Source organism: Littorina saxatilis, linkage group LG9 (assembly GCF_037325665.1).
Source record: "Littorina saxatilis isolate snail1 linkage group LG9, US_GU_Lsax_2.0, whole genome shotgun sequence".
Lineage (NCBI taxonomy): Eukaryota > Metazoa > Mollusca > Gastropoda > Littorinimorpha > Littorinidae > Littorina > Littorina saxatilis.
In genome coordinates this window covers 46,108,827-46,135,040 of record NC_090253.1, presented here as the reverse complement: position 1 = coordinate 46,135,040, position 26,214 = coordinate 46,108,827, and the positions used below count along the sequence as shown (strand labels likewise).

The 26,214-nt window shown below is 41.6% G+C and overlaps 2 protein-coding genes across 2 annotated transcripts; both read right to left on the bottom strand.

Moving 5' to 3' along the window:
- Positions 1-33: 33 nt before the first annotated feature.
- LOC138976925 (insulin-like growth factor-binding protein complex acid labile subunit) lies at positions 34-1,423 on the bottom strand. The gene is made up of 3 exons (XM_070349818.1): positions 482-1,423; positions 84-226; positions 34-52 (listed from the first exon to the last, which is right to left on the bottom strand). The coding sequence occupies exons 1-3, from the start codon at positions 1,421-1,423 to the stop codon at positions 34-36; spliced, it is 1,104 nt and encodes a 367-aa protein (XP_070205919.1).
- Positions 1,424-14,577: 13,154 nt separating this feature from the next.
- Positions 14,578-24,302, bottom strand: LOC138977222 (probable serine/threonine-protein kinase clkA). Its single transcript, XM_070350128.1, has 4 exons — positions 23,443-24,302; positions 17,197-17,201; positions 16,147-16,435; positions 14,578-14,620 (listed from the first exon to the last, which is right to left on the bottom strand). The coding sequence occupies exons 1-4, from the start codon at positions 24,300-24,302 to the stop codon at positions 14,578-14,580; spliced, it is 1,197 nt and encodes a 398-aa protein (XP_070206229.1).
- Positions 24,303-26,214: the final 1,912 nt, after the last annotated feature.

Genomic DNA, 26,214 nt, shown 5'->3' with positions numbered 1-26,214 from the left:
ACCTTAGGCGGCTTCGACACTGTGGATTGTTGCTCAGGAAACAAGCTGAATCCTGCAGAGAGTACAGTCGTTGTCGCTCACACCTTAAGCTTTTCAAACTCTTGAAGCGGGGTAAAACACCGAGCAAACCCAGTCCGTTGCCGCGTATTTGGTTCATTGACACGTCCAGGTGCTCCACGCATTGGGCTAAGTGCACACTGTCGTCGTCTTCATCGACGTACACCGCCTGTGGGGTTAAACGCTCAATGTTGCAATCCTGCAAAATAAGCTGTTTTACGCAAATCTGTCTTAGATATTTAGTGCTGCTCTTATCCAAACTCGTAGCACGATGAAGATGCGATCCCACACCGTCTACGATAATTTGTTGCATTTTTCGATGTTGTAACCCGTAGAGCGACTGAAGGACTATGTCCAGACTTAATAACCTGTGATGACGTAATTCAAGACTTTGTAGTCCACTAAAATTGCAAAAGGTGCCAACTTCAATGTTGAAGAGTCTGGTGCAATGGATGATTCTGATACTCTGCAGACACGTGCTCTTTAAGCCATCGAATGATTTGTTCTGTAGACGTCCTATCCTACAATTACTGTCGATGTCTAAATTTTGCAAACTTTGCAGTTGAGCAAAATCTGCTCCAAAATACACATCGTGGAACGAATCAATTGAAAGACGTTTCAGAGCGGCAAGGTCGTTGAAGACGTTTGTTGGGTAATCTCCAATACCGTCCTGGTTGTTGTCTTGAATGTAGAGTTCTTGAAGTGATCTGAGAGCTGCAAACACCCGTTCAGGCAAGGACGAATGTTTGTACCGTAGTTTGTTGCCGCTTAGGTCGAGAACGGTCAGGGCGCTCAAACCTTTGAAGGCTTGCACTTCCAGCGTCAAAATAGTGTTACTCTGTAAATTCAGCCTTTGCAGGCTAGTCAGTCCATCAAAAGTGTTGTTCTCTATGACAGACAACTCGTTGTGGTTCAACTGAAGGGTTGTAAGCTGATCTAGTCCATAAAAGACTTCAGCCATGACTTCTCGCAGACGATTGAAACCTAACCTCAACGTCCTCAAGGATGTCAGACCCACAAAAGTCTTGTTCTGTATCGCAGAAACCCGGTTGTGACTCAGATCTAAGGTCTGAAGTTGCTGGAGTCCAAGAAAGGCGTTTTCGATCAAAGTTTTCAGAAGGTTGTAGCTCAGATTGGTAAACTTCGAGTCTACCAGACCTGTCTCGGGAGAATCTGGTGGCGCTGAAATACCGCTGTGGCTGAGATCTACGGAAGCTCCCTTGCCAGTCGGCTGCCCATTCAGTGAAGTCATTCCGTTGAATCTGCAGTCCAGATGCACCCCTTCCTGGTTCTCTTTCACCAAACACGACGTTGTGATCACAATAGAGCAGAGAAGCGAGAAGCCGCGTGAAATGCCCCAGTCCATGTTTGGCACGCACCTGAAATGACAGAAACATGCAGCTCTGATGCGGCACAACATACGATTGCCTTGCAATGTGAACACGTTTACAGCAAGACACACCTCACATCACATCACATGTCACTCTAGACAAGTGCGCGCGCACAAACAAACATGAAAACAAGAACCCTGAAGCGCCATTAAGTGATACATATGTGAAACAATTGTTTTGTACCTACATTCAAAACAGTGCCCTTGAGTGCCACTTAAAGTGATAACAAGTCGCGTAATGCGAAATTACTACATTTAGTCAAGCTGTGGAACTCACAGAATGAACCTGAACGCACTGCATTTTTTCACAATGACCGTAGTCCGCCGCTTGTGCAAAACGGAGTGAAACTGACGAGCCTGTTTAGCGCGGTAGTGGTTTCGCTGAGGTGCATAGCACGCTTTTCTGTGCCTCTCTTCGTTTTAACTTTCTGAGCGTGTTTTTAATCCAAACATATCATATCTATATGTTTTTGGAATCAGGAACCGACAAGAAATAAGATAAAATTGTTTTTAAATCGATTTTGGAAATTTTATTTTGATCATAATTTTTATATTTTTAATTTTCAGAGATTGTTTTTAATCCAAATATAACATATTTATATGTTTTTGGAATCAGGAAATGATGTAGAATAAGATAAACGTAAATTTGGATCGCATTATAAAAAAAAATGTATTACAATTTTCAGATTTTTAATGACCAAAGTCATTAATTAATTTTTAAGCCACCAAGCTGAAATGCAATACCAAAGTCCGGCCTTCGTCGAAGATTGCTTTACATAATTTGATTGAAAAATGAGGGTGTGACAGTGCCGCCTTAACTTTTACAAAAAGCCGGATATGACGTCATCAAAGACATTTATCAAAAAAACGTCTGGGGATACCATACCCAGGAACTCTCATGTAAAATTTCATAAAGATCAGTCCAGTAGTTTATTCTGAATCGCTCTACACACACACACACACACACACACACACACACACACACACACACACACACATACACCACGACCCTCGTCTCGATTCCCCCTCTATGTTAAAATATTCAGTCAAAACTTGACTAAATGTAAAAAGGACTACCAATGAGATTATGTTCACAAAGCCAATATTTCTGTCTTAAAAGCATGAGTGACTTTATAAATTAAAACGTTGTGACAACAAAATCATGTACGCAAAGTAATTGATGCAGATATTAATGACGATGATTTTGATGTTAACTTATTGATGACACACATAATGAAAGCAAATATTGCATTTGTAGGGTCCATTTTGCTGACAATGATGTCTTGAATTCATCTCTTACTCACAGTCAAAACTAACATATTTTCTTGGAACTTTATTACAACAAAAGTGTCATATGTGACCCTCCACCACGAAATGAGTCGCATGTTACCTCGCGCGGTTCTGCGCTAGGCTTAATATAAGTCCGGGGATTGTATGGTAGCAGTGGGAGGATCACCTTAGTCACAGGCTTATAACTCAAACAGTTTTCGCTCTTTTCTAAAACGGTTTTCACCACTGGATAGAGAATAAAAAACTCTTTAACTCTTCAGGAAAATGTAAAAACATGAAAATCATGCAAAGGTGACATGCGACTCATTTCGTGGTGGAGGGTCACATATGTTCACTGCAATACACAAAGAAGCTGTGTGTTATCCACACTACAAAGACGGATCACTCTACTAGCACCGCACATGAGCCCCATATATCGGCCTCATTTTGTTAGTGTCAACAAATTACTCCTCTGCGTTTTGTTTCTCCAGCTTTCTCACAAATGCACAAAAAAGTTGTTTTTAACCTGCCCAAACAAGTACCAAATAGTAACAAAAATGACAATTGTCTTTTGAATTTGTATTCACAGGAACAAAATGTAAAACAATACATAAAATTGTTTATGACAATCGGATGAATAGTTTTGAAAATATCCATGTAAGTTATGGCGATTTAAAAACAATGAATATATAATCAATCAATCAATCAATCAATCAATGAGTCTTATATCGCGCATATTCCGTGGGTACAGTTCTAGGCGCTCTGCAGTGATGCCGTGTGAGATGAAATTTTATACGGCCAGTAGATTGCAGCCATTTCGGCGCATATTTACCTTTCACGGCCTATTATTCCAAGTCACACGGGTATAGGTAGACAATTATTAACTGTGCCTTAGCAATTTTGCCAGGAAAGACCCTTTTGTCAATCGTGGGATCTTTAACGTGCACACCCAATGTAGTGTACACGGGAGGAGGTTCGGACACCAAAGAGAGTCTGCACACAAAGTTGACTCTGTGAAATAAATTTCCGCCGAACCTGGGATCGAACTCACGCTGACAGCGGCCAACTGAATACAAATCCAGCGCGCTACCAACTGAGCTATATCCCCGCCCCAATGAGGCCAGAAATGATTCCAAAGCAATCAGTACAACAACAACAAAAAGTTTTTAAAAAGGTCCTTATTTGCCAACAATTCACATTCACAGCAAGAACCGAAATCATTTTCGGAAAATGGCAAAGTTTGCTTCTTGACTACCGGTTTGGCCCTGAAGGAATACGAAAACAAGGGTTGCACAAAAACATTCTATCAGATTGGTTTAATACTGGTGAGCCAAACTTTTTGACTGGCATGTTTCTAACAGTGGCATGCAACACAAGCCCAAATGAAGCAGAAACATAACGTGTGTGTGTGTGTGTGTGTGTGTGTGTGTGTGTGTGTGTGTGTGTGTGTGTGTGTGTGTGTGTGTGTGTGTGTGTGTGTGTGAAACTACTTCGTGTTAAATCAAGCTGTTAGCTGAAAATGGTAGTGAACTAATCGACCTTTGTAGTCCAGATTTTAGACTTAATGGCCTCTTCAGAAAAGAGCTGCACTCCTACCCATCTGAATAATTGCTTGTTTATGACGGGTATGTATTTTGTCTGCAATCACCAACATAAAAAAACTTGAAAGCTTTAAATATTATATTTTACCATAACATTATTCAACCGAAGGTCGACATTGACAAGTAAAACCAACATAAACAAAATCAACAGTTTTTAACAACAAAAAAGAATCGTTTACTTACTAGCTCACAACCAAACAGGAAAACCAGCATGCCCGATGACTGCCCAGGCTGGAGATGGCTCTATCCACTGAGTATGTTCCTTGTTAAGCACTAAGCTTTTATGCGACGAGCTACAGTATATAAGTTTACATTAGATGCGGAAGAGGGAGATTTCATTAAAAAGCAAATATCGCCAACCAACTGGTATTTCCAAAGCATCCTCTCGTTTCTCTCATGGACCTTTACCGTGGTTTTGGTGACAGCTAAAAACGAATGAATGCAATCCCGGAAGCTTGACGCTGGAGTGTTTGATTTAACGTTACGCATATCGGCCTCACGTAAATTTTCCTCGCACTGAATATTCATTTCTACAATTAACTGCCTGCAAATCGTAATATACTGTTCAAAAAAAGAAACGCATAGTTGCTACTTGCCAAATTTGTTTTATTTTTCGAAAAAATTAACAGAAAATCCAATATTTAGATTATTTGTTTGAAATTTGGTATGGACACAGTTGAATGCACACACAGTTCATTTGCATCTTCAAATCAATCAGTCAATCAATGCGATTGGGTGCCGAGGCTGTCAAGTCAGTAGGGGGTGTGACTGCCTTGAGCAGCAACAACTGCCCGGCACCTTCTGGGCATGGACTGGATCAGATGCCGGATATCTTGCTGTGGGATGGTGTCCCACTCCTCCTGAAGTGCCTGCAATAGATCGCGGTGATTTGCCGGCGCTTCTTCTCGCCTGCGCACACGTCTGTCCAATTCATCCCAGAGGTGTTCTATCGGGTTCATGTCTGGCGACATGGATGGCCAGGGAAGCACCTGGACATGGTGGTCGGTGAGGAACTGGGTGGTGAGTCGTGCTGTGTGCGGGCGAGCGTTGTCCTGCTGGAATATGGCATCCTGGTCAGACAGAAGAGGAAGGGCGTGTGGGCGCAGAATTTCCTCCACGTATCGCTGGGCAGTTATGCGCCCTTGGACGTGCACCAGGGTGCTCCTTCCAGCGGTATTGATCGCCCCCCACACCATGACGCCTCCACCACCATGAACGGGTGCCTCATCCACACAGTTGGGCGCGTAACGTTCGTTTACTCTCCGGTAGACCCTCCTCCGACCATCATGTCGCTGGAGCAGGAAGTAGGACTCGTCGCTGAACCACACGTGTCTCCAGTGATTCCGGACGGTCCAGCGAAGGTGCTGGTTGCCCCACTGCACTCGGTTCTGGCGATGGCGGCGGGTGAGGACAGCTCCTCTGTGAGGTCTGCGAGCTCTCAAACCAGCTTCATGCAGGCGGTTCCGCACGGTCTGGTCCGATAATCGGTGTGGCCCGGGGAGAGCCTGGACAGAAGATGAGGCCGACAGGAAACGATTCCGGAGGTGGCGGAGCCGTATGAAGCGGTCGTGAGCAGCAGTTGTCGCCCTTGGTCTTCCCGCTCGTGGCAAGTCAGCAACGGAGCCAGTGGCTTGAAACCTGACCCACAGTCTACTGATGGTGCTCTGGGACACGTGGAAGTGCCTGGCGATTGCACTTTGACTTTGGCCTGCTTGTAAACGACCCAATGCAATTTGGCGGTCTTCTCTGCTCAATCGGGCCATCTTTCGTCGCTGAATTGTCGTCTGATTTCTTTGTGGCGAACAATCCGCTTTTATGGGTTTTGGAAGACATGGTGAGAGCTCAATATTCCCCGAGTTTCACGAGATTACACTGAAGCATGACGAGTGGTCATGCCAAATGAGCAATTTTGACATTGTAGCCACTGATAACGCATGCGTCACGTGCAGAGCTCACTTGTGGCAATGGACGAAAGGTCGACGACCAGATAAACATTTTCTGCAGTTTGGTGGATATCCTTGTAGCCATATAACTAAATTAACCAAATATTACAAGCTATGCGTTTCTTTTTTTGAACAGTATGCATATAACCCAGTCTACATTACTGAAGAGTTAAGTTTTTAAAATCTGGACTACAAAGGTCAATCAGTTCACTACCATTTTCAGCAAACAGCTTTACATAACACGAAGTAGTTTCACACACACACACACACACACACACACACACATATACACACACATACACACTAACACTAACACACACACACACACACTAACACACACACACACACACTAACACTAACACACACACAAACACACAAACTAACACACACACACACACACACATACACACACACGCATACACGCACACACACACACAAACACACACACACACATACACACACACATACACACATACACGCACACACACACACAAACAAACACACACACACACACACACACAAACACACACATACACGCACACACACACACAAACATACACACACACACATACACACAAACACACACACACACACACACACACACACACTAACACACGTTATGTTGCTGCTTTCTTTGTGCTTGTGTTGCATGCCACTGTTAGAAACGCATTGTTTGCATAGGCCCACATATAGTGTAAAACATTTTAATAATTGAATGTCCAACACTAATTTCAAGGTATTCCTGGTGTTTGACCCTTATTAAATATGCAGACGACATGGCCCTCGTTGGGCGTCTGAAGGACGAGGAAACTTTGTCGAAGTACTTCACCCAAGTTCATTTTTTGAATTTTTTAAGTCCAGCTTCGTTTAATTAAATGTAAGTAAAACAAAAGAAATGATTTTTGGAGGAAAGAGTGATGTTTGTTGTCCCCAAACAGTGAGAATAAGCAATAAGGAAGTTGAACTTGTGGAAACCTTCAAATATCTGGGGGTTTCAATTGACAATCTGACTTTTAGTGATCATGTTCACGCTATAACTATAAGACAGCTCAGCAGAGACTTTTCTTCTCAGGAACAAAAAACAAGAAAGGTAGGTTGTTGGAACGTTTGTTATTGACAAAACAATGCATTCACAGAAATTTCGACCCAACAGTCTTTTAAGTGGACAAACAAATATTCACACAAAACTTATATTTTATATTTTCTTTTCAGGAAGCTAAAATACTTTAATGTCAACCAAAGTGTTGTAGAACTTGTGTATCGCAGTTTGATTGAAAGCATTCTTGTTTTTAACATTGTGACATGGTACGGTACCATAAATGTCAAAAACAAGGCTAAACTGCCCCGCATTCTTGGCCAGCAAACTTGTTGGGCAACCCCAGCGACAGCTGACCAGTCTTTACCAAGTTGCCATGAAGCGAAAAGCTATCAAAATTGTCCGTGACCCGATCCATTCTCTCAAACCTTGTTTTGAAATCCTCCCTTCAGCTAAACATGTTAAGGTCCCTTTGGCACGCAAAAAAAACACAGTTAAAAAGGTCATTCATTCCTTCTGCAGTCACCATTCTAAATTCTTCTCGCATCACGTACAGTCCGTGCAAGGAAAAACAAGTCGCGTAAGGCGAAAATACAATATTTAGTCAAGTAGCTGTCGAACTCACAGAATGAAACTGAACGCAACGCAACGCAGCAAGACCGTATACTCGTAGCATCGTCACTCCACCGCCCGTGGCAAAGGCAGTGCCCGTGGAATTGACAAGAAGAGCGGGGTATTCGTTGCGCTGAGAAGGATAGCACGCTTTTCTGTACCTCTCTTCGTTTTAACTTTCTGAGCGTGTTTTTAATCCAAACATATCATATCTATATGTTTTTGGAATCAGGAACCGACAAGGAATAAGATGAAAGTGTTTTTAAATTGATTTCGAAAAAAAATATTGATAATAATTTTTATATATTTAATTTTCAGAGCTTGTTTTTAATCCGAATATAACATATTTATATGTTTTTGGAATCAGCAAATGATGGAGAATAAGATAAACGTAAATTTGGATCGTTTTATAAATTTTTAATTTTTTTTACAATTTTCAGATTTTTAATGACCAAAGTCATTAATTAATTTTTAAGCCACCAAGCTGAAATGCAATACCGAAGTCCGGGCTTCGTCGAAGATTACTTGACCAAAATTTGAACCAATTTGGTTGAAAAATGAGGGCGTGACAGTGCCGCCTCAACTTTCACGAAAAGCCGGATATGACGTCATCAAAGACATTTATCAAAAAAATGAAAAAAACGTTCGGGGATTTCATACCCAGGAACTCTCATGTCAAATTTCATAAAGATCGGTCCAGTAGTTTAGTCTGAATCGCTCTACACACACACACACACACACACACACGCACACACGCACGCACATACACCACGACCCTCGTTTCGATTCCCCCTCGATGTTAAAATATTTAGTCAAAACTTGACTAAATATAAAAACAACAAGTCGCGTAAGGCGAAAATACAACATTTAGTCAAGTAGCTGCCTTTTTCAGCATGACCGTATACTCGTAGCATCGTCAGTCCACCGCTCATGGCAAAGGCAGTGAAATTGACAAGAAGAGCGGGGTAGTATAGTTGCGCTAAGAAGGATAGCACGCTTTTCTGTACCTCTCTTTGTTTTAACTTTCTGAGCGTGTTTTTAATCCAAACATATCATATCTATATGTTTTTGGAATCAGGAACCGACAAGGAATAAGATGAAAGTGTTTTTAAATTGATTTGGACAATTTAATTTTGATAATAATTTTTATATATTTAATTTTCAGAGCTTGTTTTTAATCCGAATATAACATATTTATATGTTTTTGGAATCAGCAAATGATGTAAAATAAGATAAACGTAAATTTGGATCGTTTTATACATTTTTATTTTTTTTTACAATTTTCAGATTTTTAATGACCAAAGTCATTAATTAATTTTTAAGCCACCAAGCTGAAATGCAATACCGAAGTCCGGGCTTCGTCGAAGATTACTTGACCAAAATTTGAACCAATTTGGTTGAAAAATGAGGGCGTGACAGTGCCGCCTCAACTTTCACGAAAAGCCGGATATGACGTCATCAAAGACATTTATCAAAAAAATGAAAAAAACGTTCAGGGATTTCATACCCAGGAACTCTCATGTCAAATTTCATAAAGATCGGTCCAGTAGTTTAGTCTGAATCGCTCTACACACACACACACACGCACACACGCACGCACGCACACACACACGCACATACACCACGACCCTCGTTTCGATTCCCCCTCGATGTTAAAATATTTAGTCAAAACTTGACTAAATATAACAAGTCGCGTAAGGCGAAAATACAATATTTAGTCAAGTAGCTGTCGAACTCACAGAATGAAACTGAACGCAATGCCATTTTTCAGCAAGACCGTATACTCGTAGCATCGTCAGTCCACCGCTCATGGCAAAGGCAGTGAAATTGACAAGAAGAGCGGGGTAGTAGTTGCGCTAAGAAGGATAGCACGCTTTTCTGTACCTCTCTTTGTTTTAACTTTGTGAGCGTGTTTTTAATCCAAACATATCATATCTATATGTTTTTGGAATCAGGAACCGACAAGGAATAAGATGAAAGTGTTTTTAAATTGATTTCGACAATTTAATTTTGATAATAATTTTTATATATTTAATTTTCAGAGCTTGTTTTTAATCCGAATATAACATATTTATATGTTTTTGGAATCAGCAAATGATGGAGAATAAGATAAACGTAAATTTGGATCGTTTTATAAATTTTTATTTTTTTTTACAATTTTCAGATTTTTAATGACCAAAGTCATTAATTAATTTTTAAGCCACCAAGCTGAAATGCAATACCGAAGTCCGGGCTTCGTCGAAGATTACTTGACCAAAATTTCAACCAATTTGGTTGAAAAATGAGGGCGTGACAGTGCCGCCTCAACTTTCACGAAAAGCCGGATATGACGTCATCAAAGACATTTATCAAAAAAATGAAAAAAACGTTCGGGGATTTCATACCCAGGAACTCTCATGTCAAATTTCATAAAGATCGGTCCAGTAGTTTAGTCTGAATCGCTCTACACACACACACACACACACACACGCACAGACAGACACACATACACCACGACCCTCGTTTCGATTCCCCCTCGATGTTAAAATATTTAGTCAAAACTTGACTAAATATAAAAAGTGTGTGAAGGTGTGCGTGTGTGTGTGTGTGTGTGTGTGTGTGTGTGTGTGTGTGTGTGTGTAAGCACGCGCGCGTGCTGCGTCCGTTTCAGTGAGTGATTTCTCAAAAAGTTTATATTAATGAGCACACACAAAACTTGCCCCCCCCCCCAAAAAAAAAAGAAGAAAAAAAAGCATATTTTTACAAACTGAACAGGAAAAGCGCGCATGATTCATAACAAAAATTATAGCAATGGCGGGGCTCGAACCAGCGACTTCATGCAGATATCTGTCGAAAAGGGAACATTTAGAAATGCTTATCTTGTGAGATGTAAAACACACGGCAAAGCTCACTGTGCAACCCGACTCAGTGAAAGGCCCGTTGGCAGACTGTGTCGTGTGAATTAGGTCAGTTCGACCGTCACTTACCCCGCCGCTTTGCACGAACAGTTGGATGATATCTGCGCGGTCGTAATTCCTTCCGCCGGCTCAGTTTTTTTTTGTTTTTTTGTTTTTGGTGTGCTCCAGTCACGTAAGCCATGTCCAGTTATACGCTTTTGAATAAACCGTTATCCCCGAGTACGCAGTACTGGGGTCCAACAGACTTGTGTGTGTGTGTGTGTGTCTGTCTCGACTTAACAGCTTATTGCTGGGAAACTACTGGGCGCAGTTCGTTCAAAAGTTGATACACTAACTTGATAATAGGTCCGATTGATCGTATTAAAACTTCATAATGTTACCTGGGACCTAAATGCGAAATAAATCACAAAAGCCACTCTTAACGGTGGGAGTTTTTGCGGTGGGAGGCTGTTCGCATTGCGAACAGCCTGAACTAAAGGGGAGACTTGAGCGGCGAACACGTCACGCAGTGACGAGAAAAGCATGATTTGCAAGCCAGACAGCGGGTGAGGAAATGGTCTCGGCAAAGAAATTACAATGCAGGGTTTGGTCTCGGTGAAAGAGAGACAGAGAGCACGAGAGAGTCTATGGCCAAAATGATCCGGGTTCAATTCCCGGCAAAGGCGTTCTATTTTTTTTTTTTTTTTAATTCTTGTTTACTATTGTTTATTATGAACGTTTTAATGTTTAATTTTACTCTACTAGTTTTTTTAATTGTGTAAAATAATTTTTTTTTTTTTTTTTTTTTTTTTTTTTTAAATCCAAGTGACCCGGGTTCGATTCCCGGCATCTTGTTTACTATTGTTTATTATGAACGTTTTAATGTTTTATTTTACTCTAATAATTTTTTTAATTGTGTAAAATAAATTTTTTAAAAAATTTTTAAATCCACGTGCACAAGACAAAAACTTTCATACTGGGGGCAGTCTGAAGAGTACTCGGGTCCAGCGCCAGCGTTTTTTATCATAATTATGCAGCTGCTGTCCAGGTGACTTTTTATTCGTCCTCTTCTCTTCGGGCTTTTGGAGTCGAGCCAATGGTGTGTGTTGAACAGCTAAACCACAAGAGGTTGTATCAAAGCGCCGGTCGATCGTTATTTACTCCTTCATTCTAACTGCATCCTCACTACTACTATTTACTACTAAGGTTGAAGGAGTAAATAATGATCAACCGGCGCTTTGATACAAGCTCCCGTGTGCTTGACATACTTTTGAAATACTGTCCTCAAACAATACTGTTTCTTGACATTAGGGTTATTTTACAAGTCTCCATCAACCCGTCTCCATTATCTCATAATTATCCGCCCGTTAAAAGAGTGGAGGCCGCACTGTGGTGACCGTATTTTATAAATCAAATTACATGAATTTTTTTGCATCCGGTCTGTTATTACGTTTTAGTTTGGAAGCTTAAAAAACATCTGTTAGTTGAAATTCGGATTGACAAGGAAATTGCAAACAGATTCTTCTTCTTCTTCTTTGTTCATGGGCTTAGACTCCCACGTTCACTCATGTTTTTAGCACGAGTGGATTTTTGTTTACGTGTATGACCGTTTTACCCCGCCATCCAGGCAGCATACGCCGAGTTCGGGGGGGCATGCTGGGTATTTTCGTGTTTCTATTAACCACCGAACTCTGACATAGGTTACAGGATCTTTTCCGTGCGCACTTGGTCTTGTGCTTGCGTGTACACACGAAGGGGGTTAAGTCACTAGCAGGTCTGCACACAAGTTGACCTGGGAGATCGGAAAAATCTCCACTCTTAACCCACCAGGCGGCAGCGACCGGGATTCGAACTCACGACCTCATCAAACAGATTCAAAAGTGGATTTAATTGAGACTTCATTATTTTCTGAATTAAAAAATATGTGTGTGTGTGTGTGTGTGTGTGTGTGTGTGTGTGTGTGTGTGTGTGTGTGTGTGTGTGTGTGTGTGTGTGTGTGTGTGTGAATTGAAAATATGCTATAAAATGAAGAAAATCCCTTCTTCCTTAACAAAAAAGAAAGAAACTGAACATACGATATGACTGGAACTAATTATCCCGGGCTAACCGAAACCCAACGACCGAGAAAGCGCTGATTCAGTCAGCAAGACCCCTAAAGGAATATATGTGGAACATATGATCAGGAATAGTAACTCGTCCTTGATTTTCGTCTTTAAAAAAATCGTGTCGAATGCGATGCTTGCTTGTGATATTTTGGGACTTTTGATATCAAAACATTGGTAACAAGGGCATAACTAGGAATACGCCATGAAATAACAACGCAGTGGTGTTGTTTTTGTTGGACGAGTGGCGTGTCAATATTGCAATGAACAAACAAATCAATGCTATAATAAAAAAATAAAAATTTAAAATGAAAACATCAATTGATTTGTGTTATATTCATTTGTAGTATGTGTGTGTATGTGCGTGCGTATGTGTGTGTGTGTGTGTGTGTGTGTGTGTGTATATAATTATGTGTGTGTGTGTGTGTGTGTGTATGTGTGTGTATACGTATGTGTGTGTGTGTGCGTGTGTATGTGCGTCTGTTTCTGTCTGTCTGTCTGTCTGCCTGCCTGCCTGCGTCTGTGTCTCTCTGTTTCTTGATCCTGCATGCAAAACACACAAACACAAAGGACTCTTAGCCATTGCGGACATTTCATCTACTCAGCAAATGTTTATTCATCTTTTTCTTCGACACACAAAATAATTCAAAGCCGTGCGTTCCCAAAGTTGTTTACAATTAAATGTTTGTGTTTAAACTCTTGACGATTTGTTACGTGCGTGAATGGAGGAAGAGAAGTACTAAATGTCCTTGAAGTTTAAATAATTGAATTTGGGTTCGTTGTGGTTTAACCTGTACAGCAGGTATTCATACATCTCACCTCTCTGGCACACAACTTTCTTTCTTTATTTGGTGTTTAACGTCGTTTTCAACCATTCAAGGTTATATCGCGACGGGGGAAGGGGGGAGATGGGATAGGGGAAAGGGGGGAGATGGGATAGAGCCACTTGTTTAATTGTTTCTTGTTCACAAAAGCACTAATCAAAAAATTGCTCCAGGGGCTTGCAACGTAGTACAATATATGACCTTACTGGGAGAATGCAAGTTTCCAGTACAAAGGACCTAACATTCCTTACATACTGCTTGACTAAAATCTTTACAAACATTGACTATATTCTATACAAGAAACACTTAACAAGGGTAAAAGGAGAAACAGAACCGTTAGTCCCCTCTTACGACATGCTGGGTAGCATCGGGTAAATTCTTTCTCGTCCCAACCAATATGGGACTCCCCCTAACCCGCGGGGGGTCTGGCACACAACTAGCTGTTGATTTTTGGTATGTGTTCAAGAAGATTGTCTCAAATCTTCCCTGCGTTCTAGCAAAATACCACGTCATGTCCCAAATAGGCATTAGTTCTGGGGACAGAAACACCAAGTTAGCATAGCATTCCCGCGCTGTGTAGGTCGAAGGGTTTCAGCATGCCTTCTTCTTCTTCTTCTTCTTCGTTCATGGGCTGAAACTCTCACGTTCACTCATGTTTTTGCATGAATGGGTTTTTACGTGTATGACCGTTTTTACCCCGCCATTCAGGCAGCCGTACTGCTGAAGAGTGCGGACTTCATGGCAGCCACCGACCTCAAGATATGACGGCCATAAATATCGAACGCAGAAGAAATATCGAACGCAGAAGAAGAAGAAGAAGAAGAAGTCCCTTTTTTCTTGTCCTTAGCTCAGGAACTTACTCTAAAACTACACAACCATAGAAGCAAGCTTGCACGACAGAAAGCTGTGTCTGCAAGAGTTGTGTACAAGTTGATTCAGGTATAGATTCATAACAAGGGTGATAACAATAGAAAGAAGTGCATGGTTAGCAGTGTTGGGTTTGAAACCACACAAGTAAGAGCAAAAACATACTTTTATATGCCATACAGTCATATAAAAAACGCTGGCGCTGGACCCGAGTACGCTCCCCCAGTATGAAAGTTTTTGTCTTGTGCACGTGGATTAAAAAAAAAATTATTTATTTATCTTACACAATTAAAAAAAATATTAGAATAAAACAAGAATTAAAAAAATAGACCGCCCATGCCGGGAATCGAACCCGGATCACTTGGATTAAAAAAAAAATATATATATATATTATTTATTTATTTTACACAATTAAAAAAAACTATTACACTAAAATAAAACATTAAAACGTTCATAATAAACAATAGTAAACAAGAATAAAAAAAAAAAAAAAATAGACCGCCCATGCCGGGAATCGAACCCTGATCACTTTGGTCATTGTGTGTCCCTGTCGCTCTCTCTCTCGTGCTCTCTTGTCTCTCTTTCAGTCTCACCGAGACAAACACTGCATTGTTGTTTCTTTGCCGAGACCAAATCTCCGCACCCGCTGGTAAATCACGCTTTTCTCGTCACTCCGTGACGTGTTCGGCTGAGGCTGTTCGCAAAGCGACCAGCCTCCCACCGCAAAAACTCCCCCCGTTAAGAGTGGCTTTTGTGTTTTTGGGGGCATTTAGGTCCCAGGTAACATTATGAAGTTTTAATACGATCAATCGGACCTATTATCAAGTTAGTGTATCAACTTTTGAACGAACTGCGCCCAGTAGTTTCCCAGCAATAAGCTGTTAAGTCGAGACAGACAGACAGACAGACACACACACACACACACACAATTAAAGTCTGTTGGACCCTAGTACTGCGTACTCGGGGATAAAACACTATCTAGTTGTAATGTTTGTTAAAAAAAAACCATTAATAAAACCACACTAGTAAGAGCAAAAACATACTTTTAGATGTCATACAGTCACGTGAAACACTATCTAGCTGTTGTAATGTTTCTTCAAATTACGTCAATAAAAAACGCTGGCGCTGGACCCGAGTACGCTCCCCCAGTATGAAAGTTTTTGTCTTGTGCACGTGGATTAAAACACACACACACACAATTAAAGTCTGTTGGACCCTAGTACTGCGTACTCGGGGATAAAAGCACACTAGTAAGAGCAAAAACATACTTTTAAATGCCATACAGTCACGTGAAACACTATCTAGCTGTTGTAATGTTTGTTCATAAAACGTCAATAAAAAAAACACTAGTAAGAGCAAAAACATACTTTTAGATGCCATACTCGTATACATCCATGTGAAACACTATCTAGCTGTTGTAATGTTTATTAAAAAACCCATTAAACATTAGTCTTATATGATAACGATTGTGGAAATGTACACATTGTCAGCATGTCAAAATGTTCTATGTCTTGTGTCTACTGTATATTTCAATTCCTTCTGCTCCAAATTCTATGGTACACCCCATACCTCAAATCCTTGTAAATCACAACGAAATCTGAAAGGAATACGAACAAAAAGACAGAGAATATCAGGAACGTGCAGCCAGAACCGATAGCCTTCGAAGACGTTCTTGGATCCGATGCACTTTCCTTTTTACGCCTGGTGGACGACAGGGTGGCACGGTCCACACTCAGTTCTTTCTTGATCTCTTCTGGGGCTTGCCACGCAGTGTCGTTATGAATGATGCGAAAGGCGCACGTGCAGCGTTCAAAGCGGGAGTCGAATGGTAGGTTTGTTGGCTGGCTGGGGTTGTTTCCTGAGTTGACAAGAGAGAAAACAGAATTAATTTGTTTCCTGTGTAAATAAATCCGCTTATTTTGTTAACAGCGACAGATTTGTATGCTGACAGGTGTTTTAGTTGAGAAGAATGCTATTAATTGGTACATATATTCCAATATACTACTAATGTTGTAGTATTTAGTTTGTCTTTATGTTATATGTACCACCAATGTAATTTCTTCATTTGAGATAATAAAGTTAATTTGATTTGATTTGATTTGAACCTTCTAGATCTTTGCCCCTTCCTTGGACTATATCATATGTCTATCTATCTTTGGTACCAACATCTCCACTCCTGCCACAAACATCATCACCATCATTATCGCTAATCATAATTAGGACAAAAAAATATATGTTGGTTTAGGGTAACGTGACCAAAAAGGATAAGGTCGGTATGTCGCCTTTTCAAATTATTTTTTTAATTTTGTATTTGTTTAATTAAAATCGATTTTAAAGGAGGTTACTTCCCTAGTCTCGGTATGGTTCGCAAAATGTGCCAAATGTTTATTTTGTTTGGTTTTTTTTGCGAAATGAACAAAAAGTTTTAGGGTCGGCAGGAAACAATAGGGTCGGTCGGGTTACCCTAAACCAACATGTATTTTTATTTGGCCTTATATTGCTTTGTGGATTCCTATAGGTACTGTCTGTGTTTGTAAACACCTCCCCTCCTTGCCTGACACTACCATTTTCGTCAATCTTTAGTGTCCAAATCGCCATTCATTTCGCAGCCATGCTCACCATCCCTGTTACACATTAACTCATTGACTTCGTGGATTTCCATCCACTATTCGTGTTGTCATCGTCTTACTATCAGTATTCAGTCTGGTCGTAAGTATATTTTCTGTGTTTTTGTTATTGCAAAAGCGTCAGTCGATTGCTTGCTTTCTGTAGAAGTTCCTGTGGTTGTTACGCTTCCAGCAGCAGTTGCTTTGGCCAATCCATGGTCACCTGATTGTTCTGAGGATGGTTTACTTGTTGTTGTGGCTGTGGTGCTGGGATTTTGCTCACTTTGCATTGACGATGTTGTATACGTTCCATTGCCATCTGCACCTCTTGGGGTTGATTCCATTGTCTGTGTTGTAGCTTCATGTTCACGAGTTTCACTTGTTGATGCTGGGGTGTCTTCATTAGTTATGTTTGTGTTCACTACAGTTTCAGTTGTCGATGCGGTTGCAGATGTACCTTCTGTTGTTCCTTCGCCTTCAGTGCTTTGTATTGTATACGGTTGTGGGGTTACTATGGTTTTCGTAGTTAGTTTCGTTGAGGAAGCCATGTCAGTTGGGTGCTCTGCTGTCAATGCCATGGTTGTAGTTTCATCTGACCCCGTTGCAGTTTGCGTGGATACTTCATTTTGTGTTGTTAGTTTCGTTGATGTTACCATTTCAGTTGTAGTCTCTGTTGTCAAGGCCATGGTTGTAGTTTTATCTGACTCTGTTATAGTTTGCGTAAATACTTCATTTTCTGTTGTTAGTTCCGTTGAGATTATCATTTCAGTTGTAGGCTCTGTTGTCAAGGCCATGGTTGTAGTTTTTTCTGACTCTGTTGTAGTTTGTGTGGTTACTTTATTTTCTGGTGTTAGTTCCGTTGAGGTTAACATTTGAGTAATGTGCTCCGTTGTCAAGGTATTGGTCGTAGTTTGTTCGGACTCTGTTGTCGATTGTGTGGTAAGAGCCTGAGTTGTGGTCCCTGCGTTTGCACAAAGAAAGGAACACAAGTGTTAACCCGTGATTTGTAAAAATGTAAAAATTGTTACAAATCACGGGGCGCGCCCCGCAAACGCCCCGTGATTTGTAACAATTTTTACAAATCACGTTTTTGCGCCCGATATTTTCTTGTCATCTCCAAAGTCAAGGTACAACAAGAGGCGAAGCCTTCAAGGCTCACGTAAGAAATCGACAAACAGTAACACAAACTCAATCACTCAGTCACATACACACACACACACACACACACACACACACACACACACACACACACACACACACACACACACACACACACACACACACACACACACACACACACACACAGTAAGCATAGGTGAAACTGTGCAAGAAAGCGAGACCCTGGATCTGCCAAGTAGTCTCGGCCCGCTCACAATAACAATGACCGAGACTTTCAGTAATTCCTTTGCGTGACGTCTAACCCTCTTACGTCATAATGTGACGTCTTCAAATAGTGTCTATCACACACGTCGAACACTTTTGACCGAGACTGACGTAATCCATAGACTCGGAAATGTTAAAGTTTCTATCACAGACATACACACGCACGCACGCACGCACATACGCACATACGCACATACGCACGCACGCACAGACAGACAAAGTTACGATCGCATAGGCTACACTTACGTGAGCCAAAAACGAAGTCCCTTGACTTTTGGGGTAGCGCGACTCTGTTAATTTTAAGATTTTTTTCATTTTTTTTTTTTCATTACTAGGATGTCCCATCGTTGGGAAATTCCGGTCGCTTCCTCCCAGTGGAAAGCTAGCAGTGACAGAGTCGCACTACCCCAAAGGCAAGGGATCTATTAGTCCCGTTTCGCCGTTATCCCAATTCGCCCCCATCCCATTTTGGCGACATTTCTCAGGCCAAGTGTCATTTTACCACCATATCATGTACCATTAGCTCCACATCCCATTTTGGCGCAATCCCGTTTCGCCGTTAGCCCATTTCGCCCCCATCCCATTTTCGCGACATTTTACAGGCCAAGTGTCATGTTACCACCATGTCATGTACCATTAGCTCCACTTCCCATTTTGGCGCAATCCCGTTTCGCCGTTATCCCATTTTGCCCCCATCCCATTTTTGCGACATTTCACAGGCCAAGTGTCATTTTACCACCGTGTCATACCGCTAGCGCCACATTCCATTTTGTCGCCTTGCCGTTTTGCCGTCATCCCATTTCGCCGCCATCCCTATTTCGCGACATTTTGGATTGTGGCAAAATTGGGATTTGGTGAAAACGGAATGTCTTCCTAGTTGAATAACGCAGAATAGTAGTATAGTGAGGCTTGGCAAGAAGAATAAATAAAAAATGGGATGGCGGCCAAATGGGATGGTGTCAAAATGGGATGTCGCGCAATTGTTATGACACGGTAGTAAAATGACGCTTGGCTTGTGAAATGTCGCGACAATGGGATGGGGGCGAAATGGAATGCGGTGAAACGGCATGGCGGCCAAATGGGATATGGTGTCAAAATGGGATGTCGCGCTATTGTTATGACATGTTAGTAAAAGGACGTTTGGCTTGTGAAATGTCGCGAAAATAGGATGGGGCAAAAAATAGGACGGCGGCAAAATGGGATTGCACCAAAATGGGATGTGGAAGCGTAGAGGCTCTAAACAAGAAAAATAATAATAATAAAAGGCATGCATTACTTTGTGGAATGCGATATTTTTCCATTTTTACATTTTTACAAATCGCGGTTTTAGGTTCGACGTGATTTGTAAAATAATTTTACATTTTTACAAATCACGGGTTAACAACAAGTTAGTGTGTGATGAGGATATAATAGGGTAACTGAAAGTCTAGTCTTCTGGCAATACTTCTTCTTCACAGATATATCACATGGGGAAGCTTGACTATTATATCGCTTTTATATCGCTTCACGCGACTTGTTTGGTATGTGACGAAGTCGAGGGAAGGTCTTATCCCATGTGGAAGATCTGAGATGGTGAACCGAACTGCTGCTTATCTCACAAGGGCTTGTATCAGAATGTGTCGCTCAATATTTGATCAGAAAGAAATTCGATCGTACTGCCGTCGTATATTCTAGCAAATCTACAATTTGTATATGACGTGCTGAATTCACGGAATTGCCGAATTCGCAGAATCGGAAACATTTTTGCCGAATTCGCGTAACCGGCAAAATGCTGCCCATTACGCGAAATCGGTAGCGTTTTGCCAAAAATGTGTAAAGGCTTCTAAAATTTGCCCATTTTGCAAAAGCAGCAGCCAGTATGTAACTTTGTATGTCACCAGAACATTGCATTAACATTACTTTACCTCCCTATTATGGTTTTAATGGTCTGTGTTGGTCTGTGTCGAGCATAACTCCGGAAATGCACGGAAACTACACTTTTTGCCATAACTTGTCATAACTTATCGATTTTTGCGTTATTTATCTATTCGAGTATCTCGCTGTCTGAGTGTGATAATATCCCAGGCATTTGATAACTTTAAAATCAAAAGGTGGCTGCCGATATTGCAAAATAGGCAGTTTTTAGAAGCCTTTTCGCGTTTTCGGCAAAACGCTGCCGATTTCGCGTAATTGGCAGCGTTTTGCCGATTACGCGAAATGGGCAAAAATGTTGCCGATTACGCGAAATCGGCAATTCCGTGAATTCAGTACGAAATATACAAACTATCAATAGCAACATTTCATGGAAATGTAAAATAACCCAAAATACCCTGTAATAAAGCTGACACGTGGGATGATCAGTTCACATTATGTACTTGGATCAGAATGTTTTATTTAGAGTCTAACTACACAACATTCGATAGTTTCTACAAAAGTTTATGTTTTTTGGCGAATAACACACTTTAATACATGGACCTGTGCCTTACAACAAGAAAGCGATCATAATTATGAGTTTTGCAGCGAGACCATAGTACGCAAGCAATATTGAGAACGTCCTTCTGTTTTCACCTTGGCTGGAGTGTCTCGCACTAGCAAGGCCGTTTGTGGGGATGTTATCCCACTTGAGATGGTATGTTACTTTTAATCAATGCTGCTCTGTTGTCATGTATAAGCTTCCGAGTGTGCAATTTTTGCATTCTGTTAATTCAGTTCACGGTCTAAAAGGTTTCCTTTTTCGGGGTGGGAGAAGGGGGCGGTGTGTGTGTGGCGGTGTGTGTGTGTGTGTGTGTGTGTGTGTCTGTGTCTGTGTGTGTGTGTGTGTGTGTGTGTGTGTGTGTGTGTGTGTGTGTGTGTGTGTGTGTGTGTGTCTGTGTGTATGTGTGTGTGTATGTGTGTGTTTCATCTTCAGTGTCGTTAATGATTCATTCACTTCAAAAGTAGGTTTGACCAAGCTAAAAGAAACAAGTCGCGTAAAGCGATATAAAAACATTTAGTCAAGCTGTCGGCATCAAAGTAACAGATTAACACCAAAAACAGTCATTGCCAAGACTATACTAAGATAGTCTCGACTAACCACATAGAAAAAACCGAGACGGGTCAATCTCGTCTCCGCGTAGCGCGCGAACGCAGTACTGTACTTACTTAAACCTATTTTCTGTAATTCTGAGCACATTTTCATAGTAAACATAACATATGTATATGTTTTTTTAATTCAGGAGAAAGTGAGGAATACGATGCAATCATTTTTAAATCTGTTAGTGAAAATTCGATTTTAATGACAACTTTAATGAGCAAACTAATTAACTAGCTAATTGTGACGCTGCCAAGCTGAAATTCAATCCCATAGTCCGGACTTCGTCCAAGATTGCTGGGCCAAAATGTCAATCAATTCGATTGAAAAATGAGGGCGTGACAGTGAGGCCTCAACTTTTACAAAATGCGGGATATGACGTCATCAAACACATTTATCAAAACAAAACAAAAACGTCCGGGGATATTATACCCAGGAACTCTCATGTCAAATTTCATGAAGATCGGTTCAGTAGTTTTCTCTGAATCGATGTATTCACACACACACACACACACACACACACACACACACACACACATACACACACACACACGTACACAAACACACACACACACACACACACACACACACACACACACACACACACATACATCACGACCCTCGTCTCGATTCCCCGTCTATGCTAAAACATTTAGTCAAAACTTGACTTAATGTAAACAGTGACACCGACGGCAGGTCGACTGGAAATCTCGATTTCAGGGAGACATTTTCCACTTTCACCTTTTTTAAACACACAGGTCGGTCGTATCTAATACCCCCCCCCCCCCCCCCCCCCCCCCCCCTACCCACCTTTTATTTTTTTTCTTCATTTTTTTGTGTCAAACAAATTCGTACGATAAAAGGGCAGACAACGGCCTCCAACCTTACGTTACAAAAAAAAATAGGCGCCTTATTACACCCCCGGTATAGGGGTGTGTATAGGTTTCACTCGATGTGTTTGTTTGTTTGTGTGTTTGTTTGTTTGTATGTTTGTATGTTTGTGTGTTTGTTTGTGTTCGCAAGTAGATCTCAAGAATGAACGGACCGATCGTCACCAAACTTGGTGAACAGGTTCTATACATTCCTGAGACGGTCCTTACAAAAATTGGGACCAGTCAAACACACGGTTAGGGAGTTATTGGTGGATTTTGGTTTTTTTGGGGGGATCAACTACGGCATAACTCTTCCTTATCTTCTCCATGTTTTCAGCGTTTACCTCCCTTCCTTCGTATGGTGCACTACAGTAGGAGGGTATTCGGATATTCCCGGCGTTCTGTTACTATTTTTAGAAGGTCACCGCAGTGTCCAGAACGTAAATTGGACCCGTAAATTATCCTCACTGTAAAAGTGCAAAGGTCGAATCAATTTATAGCCACGCGAAAAATACACTGTCATCTATCTCTCTATATATACGGCTTCTCTGTGTTTGTGTGTGTGTCTGTGTGTGTGTGTCTCTCTCTATGTGGGCAACACCTGTGAATTGTTCAGTTCTGTTTGTGATGTGGTCTGGTGGCTTTTGTGTATTTGTATGCACTGGCCTTCCTTTGAGAAGCCAGAACAGTTCAAAAGGGCTTAGAGATAAGCTCTAAATTGCTCAATCCTGAGCAGTGAGAATGGTTATTTCCCTATGACCAACGGGGGTGTTATTCCTATCGGAGGAATTTCTTGTTTTTCCTTGAATGCACACGCACTGCCTATCGTTTTTTTGATTTTGTTCTAAATTTCTTTCTGTCTGTCTCTCCCATACATATATCTCTGTGGTCTCTCCACATGACTGTCTGCGTGTGTATGTGTGTGTGTGTGTGTGTGTGAAAATAATCGTCTTACCTTCTGGCACGGCAGACACTTTTGTTGGATTTATTGTTGTCTGTGTCGTTGTTGGATTTGTTGTTGTCTGTGTCGTGGTTGGAATTGTTGTTGTCTGTGTCGTGGTTGGAATTGTTGTTGTCTGTGTTGTGGTTGGAATTGTTGTTGTCTGTGTCGTGGTTGGATTTGTTGTTGTCTGTGTCGTGGTTGGAATTGTTGTTGTCTGTGTCGTGGTTGGATTTGTTGTTGTCTGTGTCGTGGTTGGAATTGTTGTTGTCTGTGTCGTGGTTGGATTTGTTGTTGTCTGTGTCGTGGTTGGAATTGTTGTTGTCTGTGTCGTGGTTGGATTTGTTGTTGTCTGTGTCGTGGTTGGAATTGTTGTTGTCTGTGTCGTGGTTGGAATTGTTGTTGTCTGTGACGTGGTTGGAATTGTTGTTGTCTGTGTTGTGGTTGGATTTGTTGTTGTCTGTGTCGTGGTTGGATTTGTTGTTGTCTGTGTCGTGGTTGGATTTGTTGTTGTCTGTGTCGTGGTTGGAATTGTTGTTGTCTGTGTCGTGGTTGGATTTGTTGTTGTCTGTGTCGTGGTTGGAATTGTTGTTGTCTGTGTTGTGGTTGGATTTGTTGTTGTCTGTGTTGTGGTTGGATTTGTTGTTGTCTGTGTCGTGGTTGGAATTGTTGTCTGTGTCGTTGTTGGAATTGTTGTTGTCGTGGTCGTTGTTGGATTTGTTGTTGTCTGTGTTGTGGTTGGATTTGTTGTTGTCGTGGTCGTTGTTGGATTTGTTGTTGTCTGTGTCGTGGGTGGATTTGTTGTTGTCGTGGTCGTGGTTGGGGCTCTCGGTGACGTCGTTGTTGTTGGGGTTGTAGTGTCTGCAATCGATCATTATATTGAATACGAGTGGAATATCCCCCCCTCCACTCACACATACACACACACATACACGCACACACACTGTGACACTCACGCACACACAGACACACACACACACACACACACACACACACACACACACACACACGGTGACACTCACACACACACACACGGTAACATACACTCATAAACGCTACTCCAACGCTCACTTCCCCACCCCCACACACTAAACCTCTTCCAGCTCAGTCCCCTTTCAAACCGTCCATCGTAAAAACAAACACACCATCACCACCGTAATGCCAAACGCTCCAAAACACTCGTACACTCACCATCACCACAAACGCGTCGAACGATCGGCGAGTTGTTGTTCTTAGCTCCTGTCGGACACACAGGGGCGTCGGGCCCCAAAATCAACTCGCACAGGTACACTGGTAAAGTAAATGACGACAGCTTGTAAAATTTGTAAAACCAACATCTGGTCAGCAAGAGGTCTCCGGTGCCACATTGTTCCTGGCATTTGCTGGCGCTTGAGATGAGAGGGTAAGGTGTTGTGAGCGTCTTCGTGAAGGTACACTGATCGTAGTCAGTGGGTACAAAGGTACAGCCGGTTCCTGAAACAACAGGAATTTTTTGAGATTGTAGTACCTGAGGTACAGTTCTGTTCAAATTAAATGCATCATCATTTGTCTTTTTTTAAAGGCAGAGTAAGCCTCCCGTAAACCATCACAGATACGGTCAGGCTTTTACACACAGTACAAACACCCTTTCATTTAAACACTCACCAATTGAGAACATCCTAGGTGCCCTCCGTAAAGAGCGAACAATTTTCAAAGAATTTATTTTTGCGTGGTTTATCTTACCCCTGAGCCATCGTGAACCCGTGTGATCCAGTTTTCCCTTTTCACAATGCAGTCGTCATAGTTAGTCATTTGAATGCGACTCGACGTGAGCTTATCTACAATAGCACGGTTTTTTTATGCACGAAACAACGGCTGTGGTTCACAAGAACTCAGTCTAGCGATGGCTTTTGACTGTTGAGAGGAACGGCGATTTGCACTGATAAACCGGCCGTCGTCTGCTACGACCCTTGCGTGACCCTGCTTCCGGGCTTTTCTTTTTTTAAACTTTCACAACTTCGAATTGTTCTGATCTTGTCTTGATGAAAAACGAATTCTTTTATGATTAAAGAATGTTTGTGTAACAAGCTGTCAATTTATTATTTAGATTTTAAAAGTTAGGTCTAGCGCAAAAACGAGGCGCCGTTGTTGTTAACGGAACAAGTCTACGAAAATAAATTCTTGGAAAATGTCTCACGCTCAACAGAAAGCAGCCAGGATGTTCCCGTTCGGTGAGCGTTCAAATGGAAGTATGCTTGTACTGTATTTAGACGCTCGGGGAGCTCTGTGATGGTTTACGGGAGGCTTACTGTGCCTTTAAACAACACAGATGCAGGCATGCGCACGCTCGCACGCACGCACGCACGCGCGCGCACACACACACACACACACACACTGACACACACACACACACACACACACACTGACACACACACACACACTGACACACACACACACACACACACACACACACACACACACACACACACACACACACACACACACACACACACACACACACACACAAACACACCACTGAAAGCAAAAATACACCGATGAACAGCAGTGAAACATACCCGAGTCTTGAGCCGGGAACAGAAGAGCAGAAGCAAGAGAAACTATGAAGAGTGTGCAGCCGAGAGTCAAACATTTATGCTGAAGGAAAGTCATTGTTACACCTGTCAGATTCACCGCTTAATGTCTTCAGCTTATCTCAGGTACAACTGCTAAAGAGGATTCCTATGCTGTAAGACGGATATGACAATTCACTTTTTTTTAATAAATATTTTATACGTTATTTGTATTTTT

What these genes read in the sequence shown, in the direction of transcription:
- LOC138976925 (XM_070349818.1), bottom strand. Translation starts at nt 1,423, where the DNA reads ATGGACTGGGGCATTTCACGCGGCTTCTCGCTTCTCTGCTCTATTGTG. An exon ending in CCAGACTCTTCAACATTGAA is followed by an intron (nt 227 to 481) that starts GTTGGCACCTTT and finishes TTAACCCCACAG; the next exon opens with GCGGTGTACGTCGATGAAGA.
- LOC138977222 (XM_070350128.1), bottom strand. Translation starts at nt 24,302, where the DNA reads ATGATCGATTGCAGACACTACAACCCCAACAACAACGACGTCACCGAG. An exon ending in GTGATTTACAAGGATTTGAG is followed by an intron (nt 14,621 to 16,146) that starts GTATGGGGTGTA and finishes CAACTCTTGCAG; the next exon opens with ACACAGCTTTCTGTCGTGCA.